This window comes from Anguilla rostrata, chromosome 4, assembly GCF_018555375.3.
Source record: "Anguilla rostrata isolate EN2019 chromosome 4, ASM1855537v3, whole genome shotgun sequence".
Lineage (NCBI taxonomy): Eukaryota > Metazoa > Chordata > Actinopteri > Anguilliformes > Anguillidae > Anguilla > Anguilla rostrata.
In genome coordinates, this window is record NC_057936.1 from 57943611 (window position 1) to 57971314 (window position 27704).

General features: G+C 42.0%; 1 protein-coding gene across 8 annotated transcripts in view; it reads right to left on the reverse strand.

Moving 5' to 3' along the window:
• The window catches only part of ddah1 (dimethylarginine dimethylaminohydrolase 1), an 81643-nt gene that overhangs the window by 13577 nt on the left and 40362 nt on the right, over positions 1-27704 (reverse strand). For 3 of the 8 annotated variants that reach the window (XM_064333482.1, XM_064333478.1, XM_064333476.1), the window contains exons 2-3: positions 1225-1324; positions 669-742 (exon numbers count right to left, since the gene is read on the reverse strand). In XM_064333482.1, coding sequence (XP_064189552.1) covers positions 669-742; positions 1225-1315 — 165 coding nt within the window. In that variant the 5' untranslated portion in view covers positions 1316-1324. Of the gene's footprint in view, positions 1-668; positions 743-1224; positions 1325-3600; positions 3625-6124; positions 6170-6343; positions 6368-12433; positions 12467-12518; positions 12671-27704 lie in introns of those variants that run through there. The other 5 variants (XM_064333481.1, XM_064333477.1, XM_064333480.1 and 2 more) reach the window with 5 other exon arrangements.

Genomic DNA, 27704 nt, shown 5'->3' on the forward strand with positions numbered 1-27704 from the left:
TAATTTTGTTGCCATTTCGCATAAAACTTGCATCCACTTCTTTGATAGATATGCCGATGATCCAGTGTAGCAAATTAATGAGTTAATTAAGCATTAATTTTATGAATTGTAAAGCAATACTAGCAAAGTCTTACTACTAACTAGATGGTTATCTTAGCTCATTTAGGCACCGCACTACCTCAACTACAAATACAAGCCACTAAAATAGTGCCCACGCATGTATATGTATGTTCCAGGAACAACAAGGGACGTTCAGCCAGGAACATCCTACTTGTAAATCACGTTATCCACGGTTGAAAAGGTAGGTTTTATGCATACACTTTATTTAAGGCATTCAAATGCCACTTTTCAGTTGCAGCAGGTCTGCCATTTCAAAGAGAAAGTGTTAAAGGCCCTGCCAGTTCTCAAGGAGGAAGGTCTTCAAGGCCCAGGCAGTAAAACCATATTTTACCTTGAGCACTAATGACATTGGTGGTGCTTAATCACATTAAGGGAGGCTGGGAAGAAATGTAATTTTCTAAATGTGAGCCATAACCCTCTTAGGTACAGTATGGATGACTTGGCCAGAATAATAGCATCATCTAAATAGCAGTAAAGTAAGTAAAGTAAAGGTTTGTCGAGCCATAGAGTTGGCTAAATACGATTGCACAATCACAGAATTTACTAACCTTGAATGTATCGGCAAGAATTTCTGCACCTCGCTGGTTGGTCCTCTTGGACAATCCCACAAAGAACTCTCTACCTGAACAGCAGTAAGAGAAAATACCAGATGACCTTTCAATGATACCATAGCAGGGATGTTTGTGTCACAGTAGGCATAGCTGGACAGCTGCAGCTAATGAGAAATCTGCTTGTTTGGAGCCAAGAGGAAATGTTTCCACTTGTATATTGCTTTGCCATGTGAAATCCATTTCGGCAGAGAATATGTCTAGATACAAAATGAAATGTACTAGTGAGTTTTCCAAACTTTTGCAGTGAATGACACATTTAATTCATAACAAATGTTACCAAATGTGCCAAAAATGTGATATACAGATTTCCCCCTCCATCCCCCAACCTCCCCCCCAGTAATCACGTTTTCAACCACATGTCAGTGGAACAAGCGGCTAATGAAAACGCACCTTTCAAAGTCCAGAATTTAACTGAGCAGAAAGCAGCACACTTGGACCTTTCTGTACTTTGTACAGATATCAGTCTCAGTTGCACAGTATTAATTGGCTATACCTGTGAACAGCACATCTCCTCCATCTAAGGTGGCCATCTCATCATCCATCTCCACAAGTTTCAAGTTCAGCTCTGATAGGGCTTTCTTCATGGCTTCAGTCTGAAACACAAGGACATCACAGGATTCAGTTGTCTTCATTTCTACTTGGACAACTAAGGTGCCAGTGTCAAGAAATATGGATTATAAAGGGGGACAATTCAAGTGCCAACAGGGCTCACTAAGGGTCACCTTTTCAGTGCTCTGTAATGGATTTTAATGAGTTTACCAAAAGATATAGACATTTTAACATTTCCATTGAGAAACATCTTTGCAAAAAAAAAGAAAAATTACAGGAAGTGACCTATAGGAGCTAACAATAGATTCTCTTCAGTATCACTCTCGTTAGTAGTAGCCATGAGTTCACCCTCTTAAAAAAACACAGCTGTTCAAAGCCAAGTTGGTAGTCTCGGATCAAAACATACTCAAGGCATTCTTTTATTGTTCAAATCTTCTGCCCCAGGAGACTCAGAGCAGCCTGATGTCAGCGTCAGATCAGTATTTCCAGAGTCATATCTCACAGTGAGGTCAGGCCATTTGCTAATCGAAGACCTCTGCTTCTTCTCAGAGAACTGAGCCAAGCCATGAGATCATCCAGGTGGATCGCCACCAAACTGAAAGCCACAAGTTCTGCTCAGATAACGCAAGCATCGAACACCCCCCCCCCCCCACCAGCTTTAAACACTGTGGAGATTTCTGCATTCCCACAATAGTGAGGTAGCTTCTTTTTTTGGAAAACCCTTAAGTGAGCTGGACAAACATTTGACTTTCTGGCACAGACACAACAGCACCTGTGTAAACAATACTCTCACATTCTGTGGTGCACAAACAGCACATATGGAAAAAGGTCAATCAAAGTTTGGCATCCATCTTTCAGGCCACTGTTCCCTTAAATGTATAAAAGTCATAATGTCTTCATTAGTTTGCTAAAGCGGGTGGCTTTATTTCCACATAAATATTATGAATGTTTTTTTTTCTTTAAAATGTGTGTGTTAATCATTATTCGCTTTCTTCTCTGTATAATGACAGAAATGCAGCATTCCCTGGGATTCAACTTAAATCACACTTGTTTAAACTGTATCGGTCAGAGCTTTAGCTATATTGAATCATTGTCCATTACAGCATTTTTCCAAGTCTGTAAATGTATTTTTTTTAAATACATTAACTGCAAAAAATTAAGAGGCATGCTTTACCAATTTGCAAAGTGTAATCCAACATCTTAACCCAAACAAAGGGCCTATTACCTACACTGCTTATCCAAAAATGCACGGAGTGTTCTTTTCTTAACCTGATCACTGATAGGCTGTCCTTTATTATCTAGGATAGGTGTGTCATCTTTCTTCACTCTCCATCATCTCCTTTATCTGATTTTCACTGCTAAACTTCACGTGCTGACGCTGGAATCTGTAACAATTAGACGATGCTCACAATCACAAGCTGGGGTTTAAATGCAGAATAGCACTGCAGCATTGGGATCCCACTCCACCTGAACAAAGTGGAAAGGAGGGACTTTGGGATCGGAATGTTTTCAGCTCCACTATCAGCGCTCTCTCTCACATCGGCCCCTCTGCAAAATAAACAGCCCAGTCGCCCCATGTGGCACACGGGAGCTAGTGCTATCACAGCTGCAGGCTCCACAGGAATATTCCCAATTCAGTGGAGTAACGGTTGCATCACCCAAAAGGCATTTCCTATGGCATCACGGGAAGTAGCTCGTCCGTGCCACCAGGGTCCAGGAGTCAAGCGCACCGACCCTTGAAAACAGGCGCTGATGAGCTGGGAATAGACACGGGGGCCGGGCTTTCCACCGGGGCCCAATCGTCTGCATCAAACATTTATGTTTGTATGACGAAATCGTCCCAGATGAAAACTGCAATGCGTTTGCACAAGGCCTCACTCTCTCAACTGACCTGGTGCCATTCAAGGCCTCTGCATACGTAAAGGAAAATGCAGTACAGTTATCACTTGCCATGACGGAGTCTGAAATGTACCAGACAAGGTAATAAAGCTTGTAGATGTTCTCTAGGAACAGAGATCTAGGGAAAGCCAAGGAATAAAAACCTACAGTGAAGCCTTACAGTAAACAGAGGTCCATTTTAAAACAATTTAAAATACAGTTTGGATATAATTAGCCACATTGTTTACTGTGGAATATCCCATCCAATTTGAACTGTTTCCATATGTAATAATATAATTCTGAAAATTTTGGACAGTGTGAATTACTGCATTGCTATATGCTATTATTAAAGGCAGAAAGTATAGAAAATATAATTTAATTTAATTTAATTATTTTACCAGTTCCCATACTGCAACAGGGTCTACCTTTAGCCTTGAACTACCTGGGTGACTGCAGAGTGTTTAGTAGATCAGCAGTTTGGGAGATGAGAAACCTCCCCAGGGTCCCCAAACGTTAGTCACTCTGTCTCCAGCTTTGGTCTCCCTCCTGTGGATCTGCAACCCAACCCTCTGGCACAGTCGGGAGGTAAATATCCCCCTGAAATGCTCCTGTACAATGGCAAAGTCCTGTGGGTAATCTAAGCTCAACCCTGCAAAATGTATCCTAGCTTGTGTAACGAGGGGTTGCTCTGAATGACTATTTTAAAACAACAGGTAAACTGAAAAATACCATGAACTTAAAGCTCATTAAACACATTTCGCTCAACTGCAGCGGTTGCTGCACTCAAGTGTCCTCAATACACTCTGAAGTGGATACGAGAAATGGTTGACTGCGGTACCACATTTTCTCCTTCGTACAATTATATTTGAGTTGTTAATGCAGGCCTTGTGTATGCTAACTATACTAGGATATGATGAAGTCTAGAAAGAAAATTAATACTTTAAGCTACACCTTTAACCGCCATTAGAAATATAAGGATTGATCATCCTTCCTAAGTAACTGAAGCAATTTTGGGGACCTTGCATGCAGCACAATCTTTAGAAAATGTCTTTCCACTCACCTACAAGCGTAAACAACAAAATGCAGAAGCAAGAATACAGACATATAAGACAAATGCTGTTAACATAAATTAGTTTGCTTATCTCACCCCTACATCCATGTGCGGTCTCCTGGCATAGCGCCAAATTGTTATTCTAATTTCACAACCTATAAATCCACAAAGACAAAGCCCTGTGCAAAACAAGATAAAGCTCTGGTCCCTCAGATTCCACAAATGCTTGCCTATTGCCTAGCGCTAACAAACAGCCCGCTGGTCCTAAAACAGCTTTAATAAGACTGCAGCCAATCAGCGCAACAATTACCGTCGAGTCATTCATTCGTCTAAACGAACAGACTTTCTGGCAAACACGTGTGCGGGAAGAAATCCGGCGAACTGTGTCTTTCATCGCAGTGCTGGCAGACCTGTTGGAGCAGTAATTGAAATTGACGTGGCTTTCCTATCGGCCTGCAACGTGAATTTAATTAGAATGCCTGGCCTTCCTTGGGGCTTTCACAGACACTGCCTTAATTATAACAAACAGACCTCCATGCTTGGCGCCTTCACTGCATGATAAAGGCTCTTCACCATCCCGTGCCTTAACAAGCACTCTGACTAAGCAGCAAACTGTCCACCCCGGGCTGCACACAGTGCCAGTAACGGCCCCTCTGATTCGCTCGCTGCCTCCCAGTCGAGCTTGCAGTGACACAGGCCGGCCTGGGGGGCGAGTGTCTATCACAGTGCTACAGTAATGATGCGCAGAGGGAGAACGTGGCACACAGTTGCTGTGCCTTTCAGACAGTACCTACTCCACCAGTCAAGGGTGCACCCAGTCACTGATTTATAAATACCTCTGACTCGAGCCGAATCAAATGCATCATCACAGAGCAGAATACCAGTGTACACAGACCTTAATCCTTAATCTGGCATTAGGTCATTTTCATAGTGATGTCTCAATACCTCCTACTCGAGTTGAATCAAATGCATCATCATAGACCTTAGTCCTCTTCATTCTGGCCTTGGGCAATTTCACAGTGATGTCACAGCCCCAAAAGAAAAAAACCCCTCTTGCTTGATTACACAACGCAGAAAGCTTCAGTGAACAGAATTTCTGAAAATCAAGAATCTGACTGCATCTTCAGGTGTCAGGAGCGGTGGTTTGAGGTCACCATCCGCACACACTGACTGAATGCAACCATTATCAGACATCCAGTAACTGTGATGCAGAGTTGCTCGAAAAGTACAAAACCTATCCATTTTAAAGAAATGCAAAATAAAAGGTTTAAAAACATACTTAAAGGAAATGGGAACAGCAACACAAGGTACAGTACAGCAGCCTCCTTATAAATAAAATACCAGTCCAGATTTATACAGATACATTACAGTCGCATGAAATGCAAGTCCTCCTGCGGCTTTCGGAGAGAGCATGCCCTTCTCATGTATGGTAAAATAAGGAATTGTTGTTTGCTGGACAGAGAAACACACTCGGTTTTGTCCGGACAAGCACCGCAGGCCAAGAATGCACCTGGATAAGCAGATCAGCCATTATCTCTGGGACACCCAATATCCCATAATGCCCGCGCTTGGTGCCAGCTCCCAGTCCGCCACTGACCACACGCTGTGTGTCCCGTTTAGAATTTGAAAAGCGTTTAAAATTCATGAGGGCCGCTGAAGCCAGCCCGTCACATTCCACTCATTCCCGAACAGATGGGAAAGCAAGACGAGAGCACAGGCACACTGTGGCTTTTTATGTAACCAGAGTGAATGATATTGCTAAAGAACCGCCTCGGAGATAAAGCATAAGAAACAAAGCGCACAATAGCATTCCAAAGCCACAACACTTACTGGCAACGGGGGCAGCTACTTTCTATTGTTTTAAAGAGTAACCAAAGCAGGCCCTTTAGAACAGATAAGCTTTAAATGAAATCACCTGTTCACAGTGGACTCGATTCATTTACCCGATGTCATTTATCGCTTGCTTACTGTCTTTTTGAAGAATCCAAGTCCCAATGCGTTCATTGTTAGACAGTGATTCATGCATTCCAATGCATTACTACGGAAGTACAAAGTATGACCCCCAGTATCAGGTCACAGAATCATGCATTATGACTCCTTCCAAATCCAAAGAACATACAGCTCTTAAAATTACCAATGCCATCCTGCGCTCTTAACCGTGTGGAAAAAACTGCCATCCGGAACAAAAGAAATCAGAGTAACACAAATCCATTTTCCCACCTTCCTCAAATAGACTAGACGTTGACTAAAACTCCCTGGGCAATGTTAAGGCCAATTACAGTATGCCTCATCCTGCAGTAGCCTTCAATCCACAGCATCCTGTTCGGTATTAAATACTGGACATTGGGATGCACAACTTCACTGAGATCACAGCAGCATACGCCATACAAAAGCCCTGGTAATTACATGGCATTTTATGAAAGTGCGTATTTCTTTCTAAGGACAAAAAGGTACAAAAAAAAACTGCACTTTCACTGCTGCATAGTTGTGAGGTTGCAAGAACATGCGTCATCAGCAATATACTGGAGAATGGAACACTGCGGATGTGGAGATAAAATATACCCTGTAATTTATGGTAATCTCAAAGGAAGCAGCAGGGTGAACTCAGAGAACGAGCCCACAATGAGAGAGATGGGGACAAGACATGTAACACCAAGTACATTCCGTCTGTAGGAATTAAGATTATCTTAAAACGCAACCTTAATGCGGAACATCCTGTGGAGTGCCAGCATTCTGAGTTCTTTTCATGAAGAATTATTTGTTCAAAGCCACAAAAGATCCACAGAGCGCAGTCTGCTTGCGTCACTTAGAAATCTTCCTGAGAACCTCGGACAGTCATCACGCAACTCAATCATTTGTTTAAACAGACCTCTTTGCTCATGGCTTACTCAGGGCTAGTAATCTACAAAGTAGCAATGCACCATCTCAATACACAAGGATTCAGATCGATGAAAGTAACAGCTAGCTGGATTATAACAACCCGGTAGGATGTAGGGTGAAATGACAATGTCCCAGGAAGAAATAACGGATTATGTACGTACGCATCAGTACTCCCCTTAAAAATTGATCAGCTCTTGGGCCTGCTCACAGCGGCAACAACCCCTTCGGATTTAACATCAGGTCTCAGAATAATTTGACAGCAGTGCAGTGTCTTAAATCACATACTTGCTAACAACTGTCATCTAGCTAATATCAATGTCCACTGTGTTATAAATATGAAACCTAATTTAGGTATCCTAAGGTATGATTTTCTTTGAGGTATATCATAAGTACAGCTCCGTTTAAAGAAAACAGAAATTATGTAGGTTTTCATTGCTTTTTAAAATAAATGTTTAAACTAGGTCAATGTTCATGCAGGCCATCCCTACATTACACCGTGGTCTTGCTGGCTTCAGAAAAAAAAAAAAGTCAAGAGTCGCTGCCAACTTGTTTTAATTAAACTCCCAGGAAATTGGTGGCTGAGACAGAAAAATTCCGAACCGTGGCTAAATCTGACAACATTTATTGTCTGATCCAAAAGAGACTGGAATGAGCGCAAGCCAGGGGCATTATCAGCTGAATGCTCACTGTTCTACGCAGGGGCAGCCAGCCGAGCCTCAGAGAAGACGGGAGGCTGAAAGCTCCCACAGTTAAGAGGCAGGAAATAAAAAAAGGGGAGAAAGTAACAGAAAGAATTTGGCAGCACAGGGATCTTTTCAGTGTCACCTTCTGTTCCAGAGCGCTGGCCCCTTCAGCAGACCCCAGGCCCACTCCGCTTCGGGTTGCATTCAGAGGGGACCTAGCAGCAATGCGGATCTCGCTCCCTTGAGCCCCGGGCCAGACTATTACCCCTCCGAGTTTGTCAAATGGTGGTGCACCGTTGAAAAAAGGTACCCACAGGTTGGCTCAACGTGGAGAACAAGCATTTCTGCGGACATCGGACACCACTGCTTTGTGGCCTGGCTTTGTGACACGATGACAATGAAAAAAAGTTCAGATTTCATTCGTTTTACGCGAGAGATAGTGGTCTGGAGGCTGGAGTCAGGCTGCTTTCACTCTAACCAGGCTTTTGTTCTGTTGGCAGCGGTCAATTGCCATTCTTACAAACACAAACATTCTTTTTACACAGTGGCACAAGCACAGAGGCTGAAGCAAATGGTCAAACTGTATTTTTGGTGGCCACTTAGGCCAAATGCCTACAGTACCAAAGCTTAAAATGGTTACCACCTCCAGGAGATTAAGATTATCGACCAAATAATACATACATAAAGAAATCAATAAATAAAAAAATAAAACTAGAGTTTCTTTCCTGAAAACAATATTATTCATCCTGAATGATCCTTCTTTATTCATCCAGAATTCTGCAACTCAGAAGTGAGTTGCCAAGAGGCGCTCAGATTTTTATCTTTTCTGGAACTTGCACTGTTTTCACCCCTGTCAGCTTATTTCTGTGCATGTTTTTGAATAAACCATGCACTATACATGTGTACACACATACACAAGTGTAAGAGAAAGGATAAAAACAAAGGATACTGGGGAAAAAAAATCAAGAAAAATAAATAAATAAAAGTAATGGAAATGTGATGAGAGGCAAAACACCATTGCATGTGAAATGAAATTCCTCACAAACAGCTCTCAAAGCCTCGCAGGCTTCGGCACCCCACAGGCGGCCACGGGCTCACTACCACGCAGCGCACCGACGTAAAAACAAACATGCCTATCAGTCTCGTCCCGTTCGGCCGCGAGGAAAAGAGAAACTGCCTCAATTTACTTTCGCTACGTCGGCAGAGCCAAGAAGAATGCGTCTCCGCCGGTACCGCACACTGCGCCGGCTCCATAAATATGCCAACGGGAACGAGGCCACGGTTTACCTCTTCATACGGCCGTACGGGAGAAACGGGAGGGGGGGGAGGAATTACACTTTTGCCACCAGGAATGGCTGCTCCGAGGACGGAAAGCAATAAATAAACAGAGGGAACCGAACAGAACCCCCAGCCGCCCCGCCTCTGCAACTCGGGACTCAAATTCTTACTCAGGAAGACACGCTATGGGTCCCCTTTACGTGCAGGGGCCCTTAAAGAAGCAAGCTGTGGTGACTGTTGTACACAGGCATGTTATTTTGTGATTGTTAAATCACAGTGCACATTTCGCATTAGATTTAAAAATTTGCAGTTGAACCACATTAATAACATTCAAAATCTTACTTAAAAGAATAGTTTGGATTGGGTTTTTTGACATTATTTCTGTTTCTTTTGTGCAATGAAGGATGTTTTAGATTTTTAGAGGTTTTTCATAACCTGCCTGCTTTGCAATGACAGATACAGGGCATTCAGGAGTTTGTGTTCCAAAGCAAAAAAACACTATCAAAGTATCTCAAAAGCAGATCATGCAGCGATGCGAAGTTTCCAGATGCTGTGCATATGAGCAATTGCGTAATATATGTACAACCTCTGGAAGCATGACATGCTTGTACACAACTGTACAAGCTTCTTTGAAGGTAGCTAAATTGTGTTACTCAGCACTCTATGTTAGTTACTTAGCGAACTAGTAACTAGATACAAGCAAAAACTCATGTTGAAAATGAAAAATGTACCAGATTAGGGGAGGCCACTATCCTGCTCAAGCAATAGTGAAGAAACCCAGCTTTCACCTATGGCCTACCTGTGCAGTACACAGGACCACCCACGACTGTAACAGACAGGCAGGGCACCTCCCATTGGCCTAAAAAGCACAGTAACCAAACACCAGTGAAAGAGGGCCAACTGTGTGTCCACTGCCCTGTTTCCTGTTCAATTAGTCAGGGCCGACATGAGGGCACTTATGAATAACATAAGACACCTCTTGGGTTGATAGCGTGACAGTTTGTTTATAGCACAATCCAAGTTAGTCTAGTTTACAAATAAAGAGGTAAGAAACAAGATACCAGCGTGCAGCAACCGTAAAAATAGTGCCCTGTCCTAAAAATTGTTAGATTTTAACGAGCCCAAATTAAATGCTCTGTTCTTAGGTGTTATTGCAACTGGAGAATGGTACAATAAAATTAATTGGTAATGTAATTTGCAAAACTAAAACCAATGACTATAGCAAAGTAGCGACTATTTCCAATACAATTTTCTATATGCACAATAAGTGCAAAATGGTTTGATTCAAATGGTTTGATTGACCAGTTAACCCTTTTCAGACAAAACTGTAAGACAGTTATCAAACAAACAAACAAACAAAAAAAGTCAGTTTAAGTTAGGCTACATGGAGGACTCAAGAGATGTCAGCATTATTCTCTTCACAGGGTTCCCCACAAATTAGTGGCACTCCATACTGCCATCAGGAGGGGAGGAAGCTTCCTGAAGCTCTGTGATCTTATGACAAGCTGGGAGAGAAGTACAGCTTTCTCTCTCGTCTCTCCATCGCACGCACACACTCATACCGTTAGGGCTAGGAAAACGGAACAATAGCGGATGAAAGAACAAGCCTGCACATAAAAACTACCAGGCATTCCAGGGAAGGTGATGGATTCCCGCAGGAAAAGTGAGTCGTGTTTAGCACTAGGGCTGAAGTCTTGGCAAATGATCACTTAGAATCCACTCTGGAGAATTTCTCAGCGCTGCCATACAGAAGAAACATAGCTCAGAAGCACAAGGTTCAGATGGAAAAAGCGAGAGCTTTTAATCTTAAAAAATGAGCTTGGCACAGATATTCTTACAGAATATTTTTTGACAGGCTTTCTCAGAAAGAGACGAGTCCTCCTGTCTTAAGACAGCTGTAAAAGACCTTGGTTACTTGTAACCTCTTTATTTATTCCCCAATTTAGAACACACAAATGCTAATGTAAGCCCATCCCATTTGAGCATGCACATTAGCACATTCGCTGCTGCTGCTTCTTTTCACTTTGCAATCTACGAGCTGAGCCATGCAGAATTAGGTGGACCGGTGGACTGCAGCTGGCACAGGCAGATTAAAAGTGTCAGATGGACCACAGGTGTTGCAAAAACAGCATGTGATTTTAGGCCAAGAAAATCACCAAAACATTTATTAATGTCTGAGTGCATGTTTTACCTTGTTTTTTCCTTAAAGCAGCCATGCCTAATGAAACTACATGGTAGGCTAAGGAAGACCTGTACAGTTGATGACCAAAGAATTCGCACCACAGTTTTAAAAAAAAAACCCCGAACACATGTCTGACGGATCAGAAACACTGTTCAGGAAGCAGGCATTGATGTGGTGTCAGAGACTACTGCCTGCAGAAGACTTCAGGAACAGAACTACAAAGGCTACATTGCAAGATGCAAACCAACAGTGGTTTGTGGTCTTTTGGGTTTAGGGAAGATGCGAACAACACAGCAGTCCTGGAAGCTGCTAAGAGTCTGTTTCCATTTTTTTTTCTTTGCAATCTGAATTTAGGTAGCTAGCAGTACTCTTTTGTACACATCATTATATTGCACATAATATTAAATTTCACTTTCAAATAAACTATCCTGTTACTCCCGAAGAATTATTTGATGACTTGGACAAAAATGAGTTCATTATAAGGTCCAGGTTATATCTACATAAGTAGCACACTATTTTCACAATAGTCCTCTTTACAAAATGGGAGCCCTTCATAAAAAAAGCCTTTTGATGTACAGGAAAGCCAAGGCTGATCCTTCTATTTATGGAAAATGATTTCAAGGCTGCAAAGGCAGCCTGTTCTCATAGCGACTATTAAATAAGGCATTCTGTGTGGCCTTTCACCTCTTGGTATTGTTGTTGATTAAGCGCCTCATATACACTGCTTTCAAGGCCTTCCTCATTAAAATTCAAATAGCTTCGACCATAAAAGCAAGATCCTTTGGCTTGGAATTCATTTATGTCTCGCATTAAACCTTGCTGAAATGAAAAATATAATAAGGCATTTCATTTTCACCCAGAGCAAACTGTCCCTTTCATGTTTGTGACAAAATAGCAACTGTTTCCAAAAGCACAGATTTTCAGTTAGTGCTGAAAACCCCCCTGTGTATAAATATTGGCTAAGAAGCAAATACATTCCTGGCATGTAACTTTAACATACATTACCCTGCACAAACACAGCCCTAAGATGACGCCAACCGAGGAGAACCAAGGTGGAGGTCATTTTCTGTCCTACACACTGGCCTCTCAAGAATTATGCCCCAGGAATGCAAAACAAAACATCCAGGCAGTAAACACAAGTCAGCTACAGCCCAAAAATCCTTGGCCTAGTCGTGATTTATCTTCCCCAGAATCCGCTCACCAGTGCAAAGGTCTGCATGAAATGCTTTTGAAGCATGCACATTTCTTCCATCTGTTTCCTAGAGGCTTGCTGCTCAAGTGCTTACCTGCCTCTACGCTGAGGTACAATACCACAGGAGCTGGGCCCTCGGCAGAAAAAGAAGAGCCAGGTATGAAACTAGACAGACTGTAATGGAAACGTACATTTTCCAGACACTTCTGGGAATAGCTAGCATCCCTGCCTCAGCCGCTCTCCAAAAACCCACACAACAGTTCTCTTCTTTCAGGAAATAACTCCAGATTTTATAGAGATTAGCATGCATTACAAATATTACCACACAGCCAGAGCACCTACAGGAAGGCAAAGTGAATGAGTGCTTATTTTGCGTGCCTTTTTGGAAAGGAAAAAAAGGGGGGGGGGGGGAAGCAATACTAATTTCCAGTGATGTAAGGGTTGAGTGCAATTCCATCTTTGCTCTGTAATACAGTTCTGCAGACATTCCTTTGTCTGACCTAGAAAAAGTGTATAATTCATCTTTTCTTTTAAGAATATGATGCACTGCTAACTACAATTCCTGAAGGAATCTCAGCTACCATAGCCACAGCCCCCTTCCTCTCAGTTCAAGTGAGTTCTGACAGAAACCTTCACCAAGAGGAGCCTTTTTGGGGCCAAGGAATGTGATATTAAATAACTGCCACAAAATAATAAAGAAAAGTACCTTCATCATTCTGAAAATATGTGCAGGTACATTATCATCGAAAAGTTCCGGCTTTATGTTAAAATTACGTATATTAAAAACGTTTTTTTTTCTTAAATGTCTCTAATTAATTGTGTAACAGTCACAGGCATCAGAGGGCAAATCATAGCGCCCCTTTCACTGGGTCCTGCAAGAAGGGATCAATTTAATTTTCATTCCCTTCCATCTTGTCACACATAGCTGACAAGAATCCATGTAAAAGTATTCATTCTTAACATTCTGCGAAGTTCAGAATGTGTGACTTCACTGGGTGAACAATTTCGATGAGAAAAATGATCTGGAGGTCGGAGATGCAACGCTGGCCATTTTCGCTCACTCGTGAACGCAGAATGCGGCCATTCTGGTTTTGACCTTCTCCAGCTGTCAGGATGCTGTGGCTGTGAGCCGCTGTAGCCCCCCTAGCCGCGAATGTCAGCCTCTCAGGTCAGCGCACAAACACAAGAGCACTAACCCACAGCGCCCCCGACATCATCCGTCAGTTGAGAGCGCCTCCACACATACCACACCAGCCATTTCCAATTCAGAGCAGCCAGTTAATGTCAAACTGAGAATACGGTAACACAAGCTGGGTATTGTTGAGGCTCCTTGGGAGAGTTCCACCTTATGTAATCTATCGGTCTAAGAATTTGCATCGTCCATTTCCCCCATTGAAACACCCCAGAAGAGACTTCATTCGTCTGTGCAGTCTGGAGCTGGGGAGTACACTCAATTACTGAGCTTGGCCTAAATATGCAAATAACCGTGTGATGAACATAACGGAGATAAGACAATGCATGTTTAGCCTTTACAAAGGCTAAACATTCACTGGGGCTATAAAGGCTGATGTAACGACAAATCTGAGAGAAGAAAGTATTATAGTTTCATATTAAAAGTGAGTTTCAGCTTTTACACTAGCAGAGCTGAAAGGGCCTCATATCCATTCCTCTGGAGATATAGTACACAACAGCTTAAGCCCTTTAATGCAGACTCAATAATGAATGGGTTTAAAAACTGAATAGGTAAAAACTGAAATGTTTTTTAAAAATTATTTCAAATTTATTGTTGTTATTGTGTTCTTACTTTCAAAGGGCATTTGGTATTTGTCCTTTTCAGGTCCAAATGTATAGTCTCTCCTTCTTCAGGGCAGAACCTACTAATCATAAATGTACCGGGACAAATGATATGTCTTTTCCTGTCTGGAATGTTAGACCAAAAAAAAAAACAAATAACACAAAAATGGACAAAAGGATTCTACTCTAATTTGCCAGAGTAATTATCTTAATGTGATAAATGTGTAGTCCCAATTCTGAATCAAATATGAGAGTTGGAGGTGGGTGGTGAAAAGGAAATAATTACCATCCATCTTTATTGTGGAACCTTCCCAGAAAACAGAACAATAAAAATCATTTAAATTGTAATTTACTCCACAGGGCATTCACTCACCAGGGCAGTGGGTTTACATTTTTACTGGAGCACAAAATTACTGACTGGTGAAATAATGGAGAATTACAGTGGTGGTAATTCTGGGTCAGATCAGACACTTCACTGTAGGATAATTGCGTGTTCCCTACATACATGACTAACAATACAGGCACTCACATACAAACCATATTAGTCTTTCTTCGAGAGATGCCTGTGTTTCTATTGAAATTACAATGACATGGCAATCAGAACATATTTCATGTTATAATTTGAGATAAAACTTTAAATTCATTTAATATGACAAATTAAAACAATTCTGCATGGTGTTGGAACTTTGTACAACTGCAAACGTCTATAATGTATTTGATGCTAATGTCTGTAGAATATGACTATCAATAGTACAGTATGTTCATCAGTCCCAAAGAGCACCAATCTAAGGCTGCACATAACCCATGTGTTAAACACTTTACTTCAAAGCAATATGCACACTTTTGACAATAAAGGTTACAACAGCTAATATCCAATTCACCTCTTCTTGAAAAGGCATTGTTCTGAAACAAAAGCTCTTAAAGAAAAAAGAAAAAAAGGACACTAAAACTCAGCTAAAGTGAATGAGTCTTCCTCACTTCCACACGTTTTGCCATGCCAGACTACGATGCCAAGACAGGAATCGAGACTGACCTGATGGGTCGGGCCCCAGTACCACTGCTCTAGCACACACAGACCAGCCTCGGCTGGGCTCAACTCAACAACCATCTCTGAAGCAGGTTTAAGCAAATGAAGCTGACATGAGTCTCCTTGCACCTAGTCTCGCATAGCCAGACCTATCTCCACACTTCGTTTCAGCGCTGTGCCAGCACTGGAGAAAGGTCTGGCTCAACCCATTATCATTCCGGTATAGGGGAAAAAAACACTCTGGCAAGTTTGTATGTATTTAAACCAATCACAAACGTCTTGGGCGGCGCTAAGCCCAGGATGTAGCGACGGTGCCCTTGCAAAAACGGTAACACGCCGATAGCGGAAGGGGAGGAGAATTTCGACTGAAATAGTCGGCCAACGGCAGGCATATACCCGCAGTCTATATCCTGTGAGTCAGACTACCTTGCACCCGTTCCTCTGCCAGTCATCTCCCTACCCAGCTCCATAGCTGCTGTACTCTCCAGGCCCTACTCTCGCCTCTGTGCAGGTAGCACAGCTCAGCGCTGGGGGAAGAGATGCTTAGGGGGTATCTGCGCTCATGCTGAATGAATAAATACACATCTGCTGGGGGGCACCTGGATTTCCCACTCTGAAGAAATGCCAGTTTCGCAAGTGTTTGAACTTAATACAATCCCTCTTTTCCCTGAAAGAGACCACTTACTTTTTAAGCAGATTCATGTTTCATGATTGAAAAGACAAGGACTGGCATGAGGTTATCTTGGATTTTCCCAAACAACTGCAAAAAAAAGTATCCTTATACTTAGGATAAGGCCTTGGAGATCAAAGGAACTGGCATCTGGGTGCTTGCAAAGATTATTTCCATTTGGCAGGACTGCCGCAATCAATGTCAATGCCATACCATCTTTCAATTTGGCCGAAATGCTCCTTTGTGGAAAAGACATGAAAAAGCCTGAACATATTTCCTTGATGCTAGATAATGGCAGCAGAGAAACTTTGCTCAGACATTGACGCAGACAGTAGAGTGAAACTTTGCCAAGGAAATTACAGTTCATTTTCTATATCAGATTTGATGAATCAGATAAAAACACTAAATGTGTTGTCCTTAAATTGATATTATCTGGCTACACAACTCTGCAACAAGACTTTATATTGCAGAATCAATTCAATAAAAAATGGGCTTGGTGAAAATAAAAAATACGCTGCAATATCTAACGTAATGACTGCTTCAACCTGCTTTTCATCTAAAATGTGCTAATTTACTTTGTAAGGTGTGCATATACTTTGATTCCTTGCCACCACCATTCATAGGAATAGCAGATTAATTTTGAGAGCGCTACATTTTGCAAATGGGAGAGATTGAACTTTAAGTGTGTTTGCTTATTTAACTGCTTTTAAAACGCCCGTTGCTGAACCTTTCTGTTGTATGTCAGGTACAAAAACTCAAAAGTACAGCTATGCACGTAACTGCAGTCCTCTGAATCCCAAGTGATGCTAAGTAAAAACAAATAAACAAGAGGATGCCTTCAAAAAACATTTGATGTATTTCCCTGCCACAAATTCCAAATTCCCTTTTAATGCTGGAAAAGAGATCCACTCATTCTTTCTATTTTTCCTTATAAGGTCTCAGATGATAGTAGGGAGAACCTGGGCTTAGGACCATATTTCTTGCAGCTGGTGAATGTGTTTTATCTGCCAAAATCAGGTTTTCAAAGCTTTGAATCTATTCCAGTGGTCAAAATATCTTGAGCTGGAAAAATGTGAGACATTGATAAACCCACAGATCCAATACCTCACAGGAAAAAAAAAACTCTAATAAATTTGAACCAACATACACAAAGAATTACAAGAAATCCTGCACATCAGAGAGAGGGAAACACAGCAGTAGAATATCTGGAAATACATGACACTTCTCTGTATTATCTTTATCCAACTCAACACCCCCAAAAATGATGGCTGGTACTGACAGAACCCATGGGAACTATTCATGCCCTTGTCATCAGGTTGTACATCTGAACTACATGTAAAGTACCATTTTATACAACAAATGCCAAATATCCAAATGCAACTGACAAGAGACAAAGAAGAACTCCCTGGAGACATCCCTGCAGTATCGCAAATACAGCATCCCACCCTACTTCATAACACAAGTAAGCTGAACCATACAAAGCACAGGTCTGAACCACATTTCCACATTTAATGTAATAATTTACTGATTAAGCCGTAGTAAAAATGTCTCGTGAAAAATCTTATTTGAAAACCTCCTCCCTCCACGAGGCTATAGAAACGCAGTGACATCATCTATGCGCTGACCATATAAGGTGAGAAAGCCTGTGCAGAAGCATGGAGAGAGGGATACTCCACATGACTCAGCTGGTTGTCGCTTATGTATGGCAGGGCTGGAATTTCCTGTGATCACTCTTCCCATGTAAGGAAGCCCGCGCAGGACCAGGGCAGCTGTAGTGGTCAGCGGTTAGAACTCAGTGGTCAGCCCCAGACCGCAGAGAGGATTTTTTTTATTTTTTTTATTTTTCGGATTGTGCCATGCAGTCTGCCTCCTGTTGCTACAGTGGAGATTCTGGCCAACGCTGGTGGGCTGCCCTGCCAGCCAGCTCAGTGTATTGCCCAGAATGCCCTCTGCGGGAGTCTGACCCGCTGCCTGACATGTGTCCACCCCTACCTACCGGAAAACAGTGCTGAGAAATAGGCTTCTCTGCAATGTAAATTATATACACAAACAGCAGTAGGTATCAGTTAATGAGAATGGGATAGTGGACAAAATGATGCTGTATATTGTTTCTAAGCAACTGATAAACAGCCCTACCAAGCCTCTTTATACTGTGATTCAAAGGCAAATTTAAAAAATTGACTCAAGTCAAGCTGAAGATTGTAATTAAATTCAATGATTTTTGTGAAGGCACTAAAGAAAACAGTTTCATTATTGATGAGCAATGAGAGACGCAGAATAAATTAAAATTTAGGATGAGCCTTTCCTCACTCACAGGGAAAGCATAACTTTCTATTAGCTGCAATGCTGATGAGCATTTTAACACTGATATTCTGGCCCCTTTTGGACAGCATTCTTTGGACGTTACTTACGTGTTTAGTCAAATTCCAAGCTTCGACATAATACATTTATTCTTAAATTCCACCGCAACGTTAAAGGTAGTCTTGCCCAGAAATACCTGTAACCTGACATCACCGTGAGATCAAGGAAAAACATTAGAGTAACATCCTCTTTAGCCGCCAACAAAAGAGTGTCGGTTTAAGGAATGTGCTCTGGCATGGGAAGAATGGCCAGAAATCAATGGGTCAAGGGCCACCGGAAGTCCTACTTTTACACTGCGTATTCAAAACCCTATTCAAGCGGCTTGTTATTTTCAATGATGACATCACTATGGCAGCAAACAATCTGATAGAACACAATGAGCGTCTGGACTGCCCTGCCAAAAAAATAAGCGGATTTCATGGTATGGAGGGAGAGGAAAGCTAAAACGAAAAATCACATACATTTTTTTTTTTTTTTCTGGGAGAACAATCCATCATTCAGAGGACTGAATAGTTTATGTTCCAATTTCTACTGTCCTTGAGGGAAAATTGAAATTGAGAATTTGGTGGGTGGAGTGTGGGGGGGGGGGGGGGGGGTTATTGCTAACAGCCGTTTCATTATCAAGCAGAGAAAGTGAGTATTTCCCATCCCAAATAAAAAAGCAGTCGTCCTCAATGAGAAGCGGCGTTACATGAGGACAACGAAGAAAAACTTGAGAATATGGCCCACACAGTATAAAGAGAGCATGGGGGACATGCAATACTTAAACAACAAAGATAACAGATCACTCGAGTTTGTCAATGGCCACTATAGTTAAGTATGCCTTGTTTTCCCCATGGTTGACCTATGGAGATCCTTCCGTGGGCCCTTTACAGTGTAGCTGTACATTGGCCATGTGCTGGGCTGTGCTGCTTAATCTGGGTTGAGACACAGGATTCCAGTGACATTAGTCTGCTTCATCAGGTTCCCGGGCAGAGCGGGTGTAGGTATGAGACTGACACTCAGCCCCCTACTGCTCTGTAATAGACAGCACTGGCCATGTTTATTTCCACTGTACATTCAGAAGACTGCATACTCTCAGGTGCCATACAGAAAAAAAAGTCATTTTATACTATATTACACACAAAAACATTTATAAAACAAGGCATTTTAGATTTAATATTTGTATATTGATATTTTGTTCTTAACTGACACACTGCATGAATGTTTTATCGTCCCATAAAATGGTCACACAGAGTGCCAGTTACTTCAGCATCAGTACTTAAACCTGTCATTTTGTATGCATGCACAGTGAGGATGAATAAAACTGTCCTGTTTTTGCACTATTGGTCTGATCAGCCACTCTTCTCTCCATCAGCAAGTTAAGAACAGCAGCACAGACTTACATTTCTGCAGATATTATGTCAGCACAAATCCAGCAATGTTTGTTTAAAGCTAAGAAACAGTGGCTTTTTCTGCCTCCTCCAATAGGGCCCTCACTTATATTTACTTTTCTGGAAACATGCATTTTTCTGTTTTTTTTTTTTTTTTGCTTCCCCAATTTGTGATGGCCAATAGAATATGTTACCTTTTCTCACTAGCACAACATACTCTGTGAATTTGGGAGGGTACAGACTAAACACTCACTGTCCACTAGCTGAGGCGAGTAGGCGAAACAAGTATTTTAAGTGAATACACTGCTTGAGAGCTTGAAAGCAGGTCTTTCACTCGATTTTCACTCTTCCTGATGAAAAAATCATATTACGGTTAAAATTCTTGGTAGTATCGTAATTATGCATTTATTCATGTATTGCTCCTGACGTTATTGTGCCATTTTTGTGGTGTTTCTTCCTAGGTCTGAAGAGACTGTGGATGAAGAGACAGTAAAAAAAAGCACTGTCCCAAGTATAACTGTGTTTTAAATGGCATTCTCCTACCCCTACTTTAAATATGAGATGAAAATGTAAATAGACTACTTTGAAAAAGCTTGTGAACATGTAGTTGTTTTCTTAAGGTTATGCAAGTTAACACCGCTGTTGTTTCCAAGCCATTGGCAGAGCCAAAACCCTTCCCCAATTAACAAAGCTTATTTCTTAAGGAAACACTGTCGCATATAAAAGCAGACATGGTATCACAGGAAAGGCATGCAAGAGGCACACCGTATGGGAACATTTGGCAAGATCCCACCATGTGCGACCACAAGCCTGGCACCAGACAGGTGTATTTGCATGATCATCCTACAAAACCGAGTAGTCCCACACTGTTAGGGAGGTTAAATGTGGTAAAAAGATAAAACAGGCCCATAAATTGCAAAGCTCCTTTAAAAAACAAAAGGAGAAAAAAAAAAGAAAGCGGTTTGGAGGATAAATATATTTTCCAGGCATGTTTCTGCCATTATCATTCCTGAAGTGGCTCATGTTTGAAATCAGTGCGCTGCCGAACAGCGGCCCCATAAAGGCCGAGAGCAGCGTCAGGCTGATCCAGAAAGCAGACTCTTTGACGAGGCTGCAGCGCTTTCACGGGGGACTGAAAGCCACCCTCACAGGCTGTGACCTTTCGTCTACCGGACAAGGGGTCCGCACACGGCCGTTTATTTGTACGCGATTGGCAGACGCGAGCCCGGGGTAGCTCAGCTCAGAGACAGCCGCTGGAGGCTCCCCAGCCAGCGGTATGGTGATCTCATCTTCACACACAGCACCGCCCCCCCGACCTCCCCCTCCCCCCCCCCCCTCCCCGCACGGCTTTGCTTCCTGTCCCGGCGCAGCTCCAGGAGGACGCTGGGGGGAGTGTAGAAGGAAACGCTGACGTTACCACGGTGATCCGTGGACACGCCGTGGCCGCTGCCGACTACCAAAAAACTTCCACACGCGCACCAAAGTGGGATTGAGGGAATGTGGCACGGGGGACTGACTGAGAGCATTGTGTCATGAAGGTGACCTAATGCAAGTCTTATCTCAGCTGTAAGTAGAGAAGGTCAGCAGGGCTCAATGTTCAATAATAAGGGTAGCCCAATCTACTATCTGGGCCACACAAGTCACAGGCCTTCCTATCTGCCAGGCTTGGGTTCAACAGTGTCTGATTTAAAAACACAACGACGTTCATGATCAGTGGGATTGTTGGCGATCGCAGAATGATACACTGTCAGCAACAAGTAAGAGTTTCACCAAGACAATGCTCTTTCATTACCGCTAGGAACAGAAGTTCTCTTGACCCCTGTACCCCGAGCCCATAAGAATAAACAAAGATTATGTTTTTCAATCATTGCTTCAGACTAATGGAATAAACATTTGAATGACAAAAATATAAGCCATCCCACACAAAATAAATGATAACCACAGAAACAAAAAGGCATTTTACATGAGTGTACTTGAGCCTACAGCAAGGACTTGATATTATCTTATCTGTTCATGCCACATTCTATTTAGAAATTGTAAAGGAATGTAGTCTAAAATATTATGAAGCAAATGCATCCAATAAATGCAGGTTAAAATTAAACCGGTGGCAAACAGGATTACCAATACAAAGTGGCAAAGCAAGCGACGCACTGTACCAGCTCTACTGATGCATTTGGGAAAAAATGCAGCATGCTCAATGATTACTTCAACTATAATGAACAATAAGTGCAGATAATTACATGCACTAAAAAGCAAAGAAACAAAAGGAAACTCCTGCATTAAAACTCAGTGTACCAATTATTCTCCAGACCCTGAGTTGTGTATAAACAAGACTACTAAAGACAAGCAATATTAAGAAATAATATCACACATATTATCTATAATAAGAAATATTACACACTCAAAAACAAAAATTATTAACATGAATGCAGCTGACGAGGGATTTGGGATGGCAATAAAAATCATACAAAGCAACAAAGCTCCTAAGCCTTCCATTCTTCAGACAGAACATTTAAAGCAACTTAATTAGACCAGTTCTATTAAATCAAATTTTTAAGAACACAAAAACAGACGGCTCCTGATTTGACAATAAAACGGCCAGCAATGAGTGTGCACTGACCAGATGTGCAAACAGATTCACCAACGGGTGTTTACCAACCCCAGTACCAGATTCCTTCTATAATTAACTCAAGCAAACTGGGTGCAACCATATATTTAAACAAGTTACCAATTTGAGAACAAAAATAAATAATCAAGGCACTAGATTGTGCAAGGTTGATTTGATTAATCACTAGAGAGATGAGAGGGATGATCTGTGGAGGAAGGCGGAAACAGATCTGGCATTATGGTATGTACGGAAGGAGGAAATCTTGGAAGCTCAACTCAGTCATCCGCAAAGACTTCCTCCAAGATGATTAAATATGGCTCACTGTGCATCCCTTGCCAGTGCTTATAGTTAAGATGTGCAATTATGTGGATTAATAAGATGCTTCTAAGGTAGTGCTAAGTGCTCCCGACAGCCCCAGTGACAGAAAGAATCACGATGGCTCTCTCAGCCATGTTATGACTGGCTATAACAGGCAGCAGATTATTGCCAACAGGAAGCAGACATTAATCGGCACTCATTACAGTGTGTACCAGCTGAGTTCTGGCCAAAGCTGGTCTGGGAGACACCTGAGATGTTCTGAGACGACACAGCTGCACCGTGGAAGGAGGGTTCAACACGTGAGTACGCAAAGCTGCATGCATACTGTACACATGCGTGCACGCACACTCGCATGCATAGTGAACAGGTAGCACTACTTGTTAATTCACATTTTAAAAAGCCTAACTACCTCTTTAAAATGAAGGAAAGTTACGTATAAAGGGAATATTGCTCTTCAGCCGCCGCTATATGCTTCATCTAGCATACAAGGCCTTTTGGGAATATGAAATCGTTTTCACCGTTGATCTCCTAAATGTGACTTTTTAATGGGGCTACCTGCAGACAGTATGTGCTTCCCCATCACCAAATATTATTTTAAAAAACCAACAAGTATCCCTGCACTCAAGACCAAATTACTGTGATCCTCTCAAAAGTCTCTCCACAAAAGCTTTGTTATTTAAAGCTTCCTTACCATCAAGAGTCTTCTCCCAAAAGACACCATCACATGGCTGTCATGCCTGAGAATCAATGACCCAACACCCCTCCAGAATTAAGCTCTTCCGACATGAAGGGCAAAGGAGAGATTAGGCATGAGCAATCATCGAAACTCTTATTTTCACCTGCCAAGTGTCCTTTAAATAGGATTTGGAAATTAGGCAAGCAGTTTTCCTGGGGAGATGATTGCCTGATGATCTAATGACGAAAGAGAGACATCATCTTTGGCTGCGTAATCTCGCACCAGCTGCAAATGTTTTCAAAGCCCGTGCAGTGACGAGACAACTTTCCGGAAGTCAGCAGTTTCCCATAGTCTGAATCCAGTGGATAAATTTATTGTGGGTGCAAGTTGCATAATAATTACGCAAGTTTACACCGAGGGGTGAGTACAGAAAAGTTTGTTATTGTCCACTTTCATTTCCCATGGTTTGCGAAAAAAAAAGCTAATTACTTTGTTAAAAAGGGCTTGTGACTTTGAGGTTTAAGCAGGTCCAGATGAGTAGGTTCTACCTCATGTGTTCCTGCATTCAATTCATACACCTGAAGTGTACTTAAGCCCCAGCAAAGGAAAAGTACTCTTCCACAACTGCACATGCCACAGCTTACACTAGTAATAATAATCTAAAGATACACTACTAAAATGTTCCAGGCCCTTTATTTCATATCTGTTTTTAAAAAATATAATTCACACCCTCTAAATAGAAATGGCAGATGCCTTAGCGGTGTAGTCATAGCTATAGATGGGCCACTTTTTTTTTCCTCGTCTGGCAAGGCACCTTCAATAAACACTGAGCTAGCCTTCACATGAACAGACGTCAGATGCATTAAGGTTTCTACAAGGGGAGGATAACAAAAAATGAAAAAGTAAATAGAGTGAAACGGCCGTCCCACGTCTGGAAGAAGCTATGCCCCCCCCCCCCCCCCCCCCCGCCACCCCCAGTATTCCGCGGACAAGGTTGATGTCTTTTTTCCAAGCGCCGTGCCAACAAAACACTTCATCAAGAGTCCCTCCGAGACCTCCGTATCCCCCTTACATTTTTTCCCCACAATTCACCTCTTTAGAAAGGTATTTGGTGGAAAATTCTACAAATACTGTTACACAATGGAAAGCAGCTTACATAACGCAGCCAACCTATTCCCAATCTAGTACAATTCTATCCTTCCCACCTTGGCCTGGTTTAAGGCATGGGCTTACTCGGGTTTAAACTCAGGGCCAACATCCCTGAGTTGCCCAAATACATAATCAAAATAGAATGCATTATGCACTATAACTACTCCCGTAACATGTCAGTCCAAAAACCAATCCGAGCACTCTTATTCAATGAGCCACCACATGCAGCGTGCAGCTCTGCAGTTACTGTAACTGGGGGTAATCACCATTGCTACCAAGATGTCAGAGTCTCAGCCACCACATAAACTTGAGAGTGGGGCCCATAAAGAAAGGCCCATAAGCCTAAGGAGCCCTGTGAACAAGAACTGCTAAAAATGACTCGTAAACTCAAATGGGTATTTCAACAAACCCGTTCCTACTCATGACCAGCTGCTGCAGTAAAACATTTTGAGCGCCAGCACTGAAGGATCATCAGCCACGCCACCACCGGCCTTAGCTACTGAGCTAACTACATAGCCAGCAGCAGTACCTCTGCCAGACCCAGCACCCACAAGATAAACATCATTACCACTGCTACCCATATAGAAGTTAGGTTTAGTAAAGAGCTGGATCTATGTCAGAATAAAATTTGGATTTCTCAGATTCTGTGAGATAATATACAGTAAACATCAAGAGATACTTTTCCAGTAACCTTATTAGCCAAAAACTGTTACTGGTGAATCTGGACCCTGCAAGTGATTCTTTTACTCCCCATATCTAATAATAGCTACTAATATGCTGGCCCAGTACCAGATTTGTGTAGGTCAACAACCATCTGTCTGTTCTGATTTATTTATTTATTTATTTATTTATTTATTTATTTATTTATTTATTTATTTAATGTTTATTTGATAGGGACAGATACATTTAAACATAGCGTATTGATAAACAATAACCAATGCAATGTATCACAGCATTTATAGCATATGCTAATTTCCGATGCTTGTCCCTAGCTGGGCTTTTCCGTATAGTGATGGATGACAAAGGGATTTCACATGCATTTTACCTCATTTTTACACCATAATGAAACAGGAAGTGATGAAGGGCCACAATGCAGACCCTTAAGACTGAGATTGCAGATTTAACATTCAATGAGTATTCTCTCCCCTCTTATGCACCATACTCAGTTAATGTGTCAGTATACCACACTGCTATAGCTGACACACCAGAAGACAAATTAGGAAGGATGACTGCCCTTCTGCCTGACCTAGTAAAAACAAACCATGAAGCTGTCTACAGGAACTCTGACGGGCTTTGCACACTAATGCAGCTGTCAATAAATGGACTGGTTTAATGAACCTGGACTCTGCAGCACTGTCACAGCCAAATCCAGTGCTGCACAACAGGAGCAACTGTACTAGAAATGTTTATGAAGGAAGCACCTCTTTTCAGATCTGAAACTAAAAGCCTCCAAGAACACACTGGTTTTCTTGCAACAAATATTCCACTCTATAACAGAAAATTCTTAATGACAGAGCAATAAATCTTGAAAAATAACCAAGAAATAATTATATTTTATACTGACTATCGCAAAATTATTATATCAGCCATACATACATACACACACACACACAGTATGGAGGAATTTCAGAAATCTGTGAAACTCAACTCAATCAATAGGTAGACAAGTATTAATTAACTATGCACCCCCCCCCCCCCCCCCCCAAAAAAAAAAGAAATATTTTCATACGATAGCGCATATAAAACATACCTTTTCACAATCAACACAAGGAAATTAAGTTATGGTATATTCACATTTCAACAGTGGACGGATGACCATGTCGTATCCTCTTCAACGGCAGAACAACAACACAACTCAGGCAAGGAGAATCCATGAACTGCAGTTCTGCACAGTAACTCTCCGTGACACATTACTCACCACTGCCACTTGGAAATCATCTTCTGTCACGAACATGCATGTTTGGTCACAGAAAACATTTCCTCGTTATTACCAACAAAGTGAAACGTATTATACGGTAAAAAACCACACACAGGCTGATAAATGAAAGCAGTTCATTCTGGCTTATGCCGCGCTTTCGTTTTTGCGGGAATGTGCCTACCCATTTCAGAAAGTTTTAATGCTAAATGCAGTAAGGGCCCTTGACCATGGCTTTTGAGGGCGAGAGAGGACAGCCTGCTGTATCACCCTGTGTGAGACAGCACATTCTTTACACTGTGTCGGGAGAGGCCCGGTGGGGAAGCGCACCCCGGCCTTGGCGTGAGAACACAGGGAGAAGCACAGAGCTCACGCCACACCGTGACATCCAGGCAGGAGATAGCCCCCGTGCGCCGTGGCCTGCTTGGCACGCCCCTGTCCCCTCATGGAATCCCACGCAGATTCTGGCACCCCTCCTACACATTTCAGCTCATCCTCCAATCCTTCTGGAATTTGACATCTGCAACCCCCTCCCCCGCTTCCTCTGGTTGGCCTTGTCCCCCAATGCCAAATTTTTTTCCCTTATTCAGACTAGTTTTCAGAGCATTTCTCAGTTATCATCATGGAATGATTTCAAGTGAGATTCATTTGGCCTAACAGTACCTATGACTAATGCTTGCACTTTACTACAACCAAATGGAAAAGAAGGCTTTGATGGCATTTCAACAGCTGACTGTTTGCACAGTGCATGCTGGAAAGCAATTGGTAAATCAGCAGCATTTCACAGAACTTAATGAACGGGTTATCGGAAGTGATGTAATCACCCCACGGACAGCTACCTGATCTAGTTCTAAATGCTTGGCTGGTTCAGGGGAAGACTTGAGAGGCCAAAAAAAGGACCTGCAACATGTGGTGTGATTATTACATCACTGCAGTGACATTCACCTTAGGAACATTTTTGAACATTATTTCCTGATGTATTTTTTTTCCATAAAGTCTAAAATGGTACAGCAATATTCACCATAAAAAGCCACAAATTCATTATAGCGCCATTCCATCCAAGAACAATAAATCGCTCTTGTGTGATATACTGAAGACACTTAATTCCCTTCATGTTCAAATAATCTAACTAAAGATTAAAATAATAGGCCTATTGGCTGTGCACTTCCTAAGCATAAGGAAAACAAACAACATTTGATCGACTAGCACAGTACACATCATTTAAAACAAACTGCCAGCGTGAGAACAGCAAGCAGAACATCAGCATTCTCCCCATGCCCGATCCCATGACAACTGCATTCCTTCGTTAGCAAATCGCATTGGTCTGCACTTGACATTTTTCCCCACCAGGCAGAGGAGAATTAATCAGACACAGTTTCAAACTGTTAT